Here is a 7,297-nt window from a genome sequence, read left to right as displayed (position 1 = left end):
CAGCCCAGACTCAGGGCAGGGCTCCGCCCTTCCAAGGAAAGGAACCAATAGCAGCCCAGACACAGGGACGAGCTCCACCCTTCCAAGGAAAGGAAACCTACAAAAGCCCAAACACAAGCAACAGAAGACAGAGGGGACAACAGGTTCAGAGAGCCCGCTCACGGCTCCACTCCCCTCGCCACTCTCCTGCCCCAGCGTCGTAATGGAGCTGAGGCATACCCCTGCTAGGGACCTAGACAAGTTCATCGAAGACCACCTCCTGCCAAACACGCGTTTCCGAACGCAGGTCAAGGAAGCCATCAACATCATCTGCAGTTTCCTGAAGGAGAGGTGCTTCCAGGGGACCGCCCACCCTGTTCGCGTCTCCAAAGTTGTGAAGGTGAGCCTGGGACTGCCTGGCCGGGAGAAGGTGGCAAAATGAATGTCTCTCTGGCCACAGACACAGACAGACAGACAGCAAGACCTTGAGGTGCCTGGGGCTCGTGGCTTCTGCCTGCTCCACGACAAATATGTAAGCACAGCTTGGAGGAGGAAGCAGCTTCTGGGGTGAGGGCCTCCATCTGGGAGTGTCTACCACATGCCCGGGTGCACTTTGTGACCCGTCTCTGTCACGCCCACTTCAGAGACAGGACTAGGGCAGCCAGCTCTTGCCTCGGTCTGCTCACCAGTGACCGGGCTGGGAATCACCATTTCTGCACAGCCCTGAGCTGGTGAGGAGCGTAAGCTGGGAAGGCAGACAGCCCCTACCGGCTGTGAAATCTTGGCAACTCACTTACTTACCCTCTCTGTGTTCCAGTTTCCTCACCCATAAGTCCCAGTACCTTCTAGGGCTCGCAGATCAAGTGAAATAAGGCGTGTCACCCACCCTGCATGGGCCAGTCAGTGTGCATACCCACTCGTGATATGGGATCAAAAAAGACAGGGAGGACAGAACACAGGCCCTGGGAAAAGGCAACCAGGTTGCCTGTGAACCGCATCTCTGCCCCCTACTAGCTGTGTGAGGGGGCTGACACATCCTCTCTCTCAGCGTCTGTTTCCTTCTCTGGATATGGGAGCAGCTATTGGGAGCAGCGGCGTCCCAGGGTCCTTGTGCACATTCGAGGAGTTGAGACTGGGAAGGCCTTCAGGACAGGGGCAAGCACTCCAGACTCTTAGCGACTGTGCTCAGCATTTTGCTCAGGGAGGCTCTGCTCAACAATCAATGTCTGTTCTCTTTCTCATCACCTGCCTTAGGGTGGCTCCTCGGGCAAAGGCACGACCCTCAGGGGCCGATCAGATGCTGACCTCGTCGTCTTCCTCACCAAGCTCACAAGTTTTGAGGATCAGCTTCGGCGCCGAGGAGAATTCATCCAGGAAATTCGGAGACAGCTGGAAGCCTGTCAAAGAGAACAAAAGTTTAAAGTGATGTTTGAGGTCCAGAGTCCACGATGGGAGAACCCCCGTGCCCTCAGCTTCGTGCTCAGCTCCCCTCAGCTCCAGCAGGAGGTGGAGTTTGATGTCCTGCCCGCCTTTGATGCCCTGGGTGAGTGCTCCCAGCCGCAAGGCGTCTCAGCCTTTGTCCTATGTCAGGGCCTCTTCCTCTCCCTCTGTCTCTCTTCGTGTTTCTGAGCAGAAATCTCTCACGCTGAGAGTCCTATTAAGACAGGGTGTCTTGGAGTTCTCTGTAGCACCCAGGGTTAAGGTCTGGCATTGTCACTGAAGCAGCTCAGGTCACTGCTGTGGCAGGGGTTGGATCCAAGGGAGGTGACATTGAACCTGAGGCCCGAGGGAGGAGAAGCAACCAAGCCAGAAAGATCTGGGGGTTCCAGGAAGAGGCAACGGCAAAAGGCCAAAGGCCCTAGGACAAGCATGAGGTTGGCTTGTGTGTGTGTGTGTGTGTGTCGTTTTTGGTCTTTTTAGGGCCACACCTGCAGCATGTGGAGGTTCCCAGGCTAGGGGTCGAACGGCAGCTACAGCTGCTGGCCTACACCACAGCCACAGCAACACTGGATCCTTAACCCACTGAGCGAGGCCAGGGATCGACCCTGCAACCGCATGGCTCCTAGTCGGATTCGTTTCCACGCACCATGATGGGAACTCCGAGGTTGGCATATCTGAGGAAGAGACATAACCAGGGGAGTGAGCGGCAAAGGGATCAAGGCAGGGAGGTGAGGTGGGAGGGGCGGCGGGAGACAGGTCACACCAAAGCTCCTGGGCCACTGTGAGGACTTAGGGTCTGATCCAGATGGGAGGCAAGAGTGGAATGATTAGGTTTTAAAGGCCCCTGGGGGCCCTGGGTGGAGAGTGGGCTGTGGAGGACCCAGCGAGGAGGCTGCTGCCAGGTCTGCTGTGTCCAGGAGAGAGGTGATGATGGCTTGGGTGGGGTGACAGCAGGGGCGATGGGAGAGGGGACACTAGGGATGGACTTCAGGCCTCCTGGCTCGGGGCCTGCTGGCCTTTCCACTGCACCCTGGGGCCAGGGAGCTTGTCTCCCCCCACCCACCCCACCCCACCCCCAGGGTGACTGAAGGAACCTCAGAGAAAAGCCGGCCTCTGCACATTATGGCTTCATTCCCAACAGGTCAGTGGACCCCGGGCTACAAACCCAACCCGGAAATCTACGTCCAGCTTATCCAAGAGTGCAAGTCCCTAGGGAAAGAGGGCGAGTTTTCCACCTGCTTCACGGAGCTGCAGCGAGACTTCCTGAGGGACCGTCCAACCAAGCTGAAGAGCCTCATCCGCCTTGTCAAGCACTGGTACCGAAAGGTATGGTGGGTCCCTTCTAGACAGAGAGCCGAGGAGGAGGAGGGGGAGGAGGAGGGAGAGAAGGAAGACAGTGAGGACCCAGGGTGGGGGCAAGGAGGAGGGAGGGATGTGGGGAGAAAGCAAGGATGAGACAGTGGGAAGCCGGAGAAAAGAAGTGACGGGAGGAGAGAGGTGACGGGAGGAGAGAGGTGTCGGGAGGAGAGGAAGGAGAAGAGGGACCAGGAAGGATGTGGGAGGTAGGAGGAAGTGAACAGAGAAATGGAGAGGAGGGAAGGAGCATGACGGAGGGGAGAGGGCAGGGAGCAAGGAAGGAGAGGATGAGGGGAAGAAGATGGAGGAGCAGAGGTTGTGGAGGTGGGGGCGGGGGGGGAGTGGGGGGAGAGGGGAGAAGGGTAGGGCCCAGGACAGGTGCCAGTGAACCCAGGTCCCTCATTCCTCCTGATCTTCCCACATTGGGAAATGACAGAGAACCCCATCCTTTCAGTTACTCCCGACTAAACCATCATTCGTTCTTCTCTCTTCCACACACACACACAAACACACCCATCCAACCAGTCTGCAAACGACTTGGTCTTTATCTAAACTATATCTTTCATTGTCATCAACTGTCACCCGCTCTGTCACTCACTTCCTGATCCAAGTCTTCTCAGGAGGCTCACAGGATCTGCCCTTAACCTCTCTGAACGCCTGTCCCTGCTCCCCACCACTCCCCAAGGCCATGCTCTCCTCCTCATTAATCTTCCAAAAAGGAAATTCTGCTCCAGCCTCAGGGCCTTTACATGTGCTTATTTATTAGTTTATTGTCTGACTCCCCACTGAAATGTACACGTGAAAAGAGATTTGTGTATTTTATTCACTGCTGTATCCCCAGACATGAGAGCAGTGCCTAGCACATAACAGATACTCCGTAAAGAACTGTTGATTGCGGAGTTCCCGTCGTGGCGCAGTGGTTAACGAATCCGAATAGGAACCATGAGGTTGCGGGTTTGGTCCCTGCCCTTGCTCAGTGGGTTAAGGATCCGGCGTTGCCGTGAGCTGCGGTGTAGGTTGCAGACGCGGCTCGGATCCCGCGTTGCTGTGGCTCTGGCGTAGGCCGGTGGCTACAGCTCCGATTCGACCCCTAGCCTGGGAACCTCCACATGCTGCAGGAGCGGCCCAAGAAATAGCAAAAAGACAAAAGACAAAAAAAAAACAGAATTGTTGATTGCATAAGTGCTATGACCACAAACACACACACATGCACACCTTTATGTCCACTTCCAAGCTGTCTGAATTTGGGCAAGTGACTTAATCTCTTATGCTTCCTGTTTTCTCACTTGCAAAGAGGAAGATGGCACAGCAATGGTACATCACATACTGTGGTCCCTCACATGCAGATTGCTTGGGTAGTATGCACACTGAGCAATATTAATTCCTCAAATCCACAAGCATGGTGTATCTCTCCATTTATTATTGTCATCTTAAATTTCTTTCATCAAAGTATCATACGCTTCGGGGTACAGGTCTTTTACCTCTGCAGCTAAACTTACTCCTAGTTTTTTATTCTTTTTTGATGTACTTGTAAATGGGACAATTTTAAAATTTCTCTTTCTGATAGCTTGCTTTTCACACAGAGAAATGCAACCAACTTCCTTGTATTTTGTTTGTATCCTATAATATTCCTGTAATTAGTTCTAGAAGTTTTTTGGTGGAGTTTCAAGGGATTTCAATATATATTATTATGACATCTGCAGATAGTGACAGTTTAACTTCTTCCTTGTTTAATTTGGATTCATTTTGTTTCTTTTTCATGTCAAGGAACAAGACCTCCAATACTATGTTTACTAAACATGGGGAGAGTGGGCATGTTTGTCCTGTTCCTGACCTTAAAAGACAAGCTTTCAGCCTTTCGCCATTGAGTAGGATATTATCTGTGGGTGGATCATATATGGCCAATACTGTGTTACCTTCCCTCCAAACCCACTTTGTTGAGAATTTGTATAATTAATGGATGTTGGGTTTTCTCAAGTATTTTTTCCACATCTGTGGAGATGATCACATGCTTTTTATCCAATTGCTTGATTTGTGGCTATTGAGCCATCCTTGCATCCCTGGCATGTAACCAGCTCTTCACAGTGGATGACCTTTTAAGACATTGCTGAATTCGCTTTGCTAATATTTTGCGGAGGATTTTTGCCTCTATGATCATCAGGCCTATAATTTTCTTTTTTTGTCGTATCTCTGTCTGGTTTTAGTATCAGGGTACTGTTTTCATAGAATGAGTTTGAAATTGTCTCTTCCAATTTTTTGGAACAGTTTGAGAAGAATAGGCATTAACTCTTCTTCACACAAAAGCTGAACAAACCCATTTTTCTAATTTTGTTTCCCTTTCTCAGTGTAAGGAGACTCATGGAAATAAACTGCCCCCACAGTATGCCCTGGAGCTCCTGACAGTCTATGCATGGGAACAAGGAAGCAGGAAAACAGATTTTAGCACAGCTCAGGGATTTCAGACTGTTTTGGAATTAGTCCTAAAGCATCAGAAGCTTTGCATCTTCTGGGAAGCATATTATGACTTTACAGACCCTGTCATCGGACGATATCTGCTCCAGCAACTCAAGAAACCCAGGTACTATATCCCCGCATGGCTCGGCTCCCCCCATAGATGAACCTCTGATTACAGCTGTGGCAGCTTGGAAAGGGAGCAGGTGGGACGGTTCCACATTTATTGATCATGGCCTTCCAGTCCCTGTTCTGGGCTCTTTACTCCTACCATCTGGTTTAAATAATAATAACCTCCAAGCCTGTGAGGCAAGCACTATGCTACCCACTCTACAAGATGACTGACGTTTGGAGAAATAAGCGCTTGCCCAAGCCTCAACAATAAAATGGGTGGAAGAGCTGAAATGTGACTGAAAGAACAATAGCCACAGCAATGATAATAATTGTTCCCAGGAACTAAGAGCTTGCTGTAAGACTAACACACTCTAATAGGAGTGTAAAATGTTGCTTTTCAAAACTGACATGTGGAGGTCCCGTGGGCGCTCAGCGCTTAACGAGTCTGACTAGCATCCATGAGGACGCAGGTTGGATCCCTGGCCATGCTCAGTGGGTTAAGGATCTGGAATTGTTGTGAGCCAGTGGTGTAGGTCGCAGACGTGGCTCGGATCTGGCATTGCCGTGGCTGTGGCGTAGGCCAGCAGCTACAGCTCTGATTCGACCCCTAGCCTGGGAACCTCCATATGCCTCAGGTGCAGCCCTGGGGAAAACAAACAAACAAACAAAAAAAAAACCACTGACATGTATTGACGCCTTATTATGTTCCAGTTACTGTGCTGAGCATTCCACTTGCTTGTCTAGCTCCTCATACAACGTCCTTTGAGGGAAGTATGTGCAAACCTCCTCATTTCACAGGTGAGGATACTGAGGATTCGAGATTCAGGGTGAATCTCACTGTAAGTCTCACCAATCAGGGTGAGAAATGAAATTCAAAGCCAGGTCTATCAAGGCCCAAATGCAAGGCTCTTCCTTCTGCTCACTGCCCTTTCACAGGGCAGGGCACCAGGACACATACCAAGGAGCGGTGCCCTGCTGGGCCCCTCCTGCTGCCCTGAGTCCCAGTCTGCCCAAGGTTGGGATTTTGCTCTGCCAGGAGCCCTAGACACCCAGACACAGCCCAAGTACTCATCTCTCTCTATCTAACTGTTGCTCTTCAGGCCTGTGATTCTGGACCCGGCTGACCCTACAGGCAACGTTGGTGGTGGAGACACACACAGCTGGCAGCGGCTGGCAGAAGAGGCTAGAGTCTGGCTGGGGTACCCATGCTGCAAGAATCTGGATGGGTCTCTGGTTGGCGCCTGGACCATGCTGGAGAAAATCTGATTCCTTCATGTAACCTGATATTGATTGCATGTTGAAATAACAATTCTAGAAATAGTGTATTAACTCAAATTGAATTTCATCTCTGTCTTTTTACTCTTTTCATGTGGTTGCTAGAAATTTTAAGTTATACATGTGGTTTGCAGTATATTTCTGTTGGAAGGTTCTGCCCTAGAAGGAATCGGTGGGTCAGATAGTAGGCTTACCAATTATCATTGTGAGACTGTCACACAGTCTTGGCACCAAAAGCAACATTTCACTTACAAAAGTCCATTATATAAAAACCCATGTGTGTACACAAGATCAAGCACAAAAGATCAAGCGTGTTCTTAACCACCTGAGTCACTGGTCACCTAAGTGGCTGGAAAGCAGCCTTTGGCGTTTCCATGTTAGCCTTCCTCCTTTGAATCATACAGCATTCTTGTGAGATGGGGTTTTTTTTTCCTTATTCTCATTATAATAAATTGAGATTGGGACATGCACTCAGCATCACCTGGTTAATAAGAGATGAGAGTCTGAGCTTGAATCCTAGTCCTTCTTGCTCTGAAGCTCATGCTCAGAAGCTCATGCTCACGCTCTGAAGTCACTGCAGCATCTTCGTACATCAAATTTTTATGTTTCCCCTTCGGTGACCACGAGATGGAATGCAGCAGAGCCCCAGCTAAGAGGGAGCATAATCAACCAAGCGCCTCAG

The 7,297-nt window shown here is 50.5% G+C and overlaps 1 protein-coding gene across 1 annotated transcript; it reads left to right on the top strand.

Moving 5' to 3' along the window:
• Window positions 1–102: 102 nt before the first annotated feature.
• Window positions 103–6,680, top strand: LOC125116020 (2'-5'-oligoadenylate synthase 1). The gene is made up of 5 exons (XM_047760896.1): window positions 103–379; window positions 1,234–1,522; window positions 2,561–2,745; window positions 5,121–5,353; window positions 6,441–6,680. Exons 1-5 carry the CDS (start codon window positions 203–205, stop codon window positions 6,604–6,606), a joined length of 1,050 nt encoding a protein of 349 aa, XP_047616852.1. The 5' UTR covers window positions 103–202; the 3' UTR covers window positions 6,607–6,680.
• The last annotated feature ends 617 nt before the right edge of the window (window positions 6,681–7,297 follow it).

The sequence above is a fragment of the Phacochoerus africanus genome, chromosome 15, assembly GCF_016906955.1.
Source record: "Phacochoerus africanus isolate WHEZ1 chromosome 15, ROS_Pafr_v1, whole genome shotgun sequence".
In the NCBI taxonomy this organism is placed as follows: Eukaryota; Metazoa; Chordata; class Mammalia; order Artiodactyla; family Suidae; genus Phacochoerus; species Phacochoerus africanus.
The sequence above is the reverse complement of the archived record's forward strand: the minus strand, read 5'-3'. Positions and strand labels throughout refer to the sequence as shown.

Coding starts and splice junctions, on each gene's coding strand:
- LOC125116020 (XM_047760896.1), top strand. CDS start 203: ATGGAGCTGAGGCATACCCCTGCTAGGGACCTAGACAAGTTCATCGAA. Junction 380..1,233: donor GCGTCTCCAAAGTTGTGAAG/GTGAGCCTGGGA, acceptor CACCTGCCTTAG/GGTGGCTCCTCGGGCAAAGG. Junction 5,354..6,440: donor CAGCAACTCAAGAAACCCAG/GTACTATATCCC, acceptor GTTGCTCTTCAG/GCCTGTGATTCTGGACCCGG.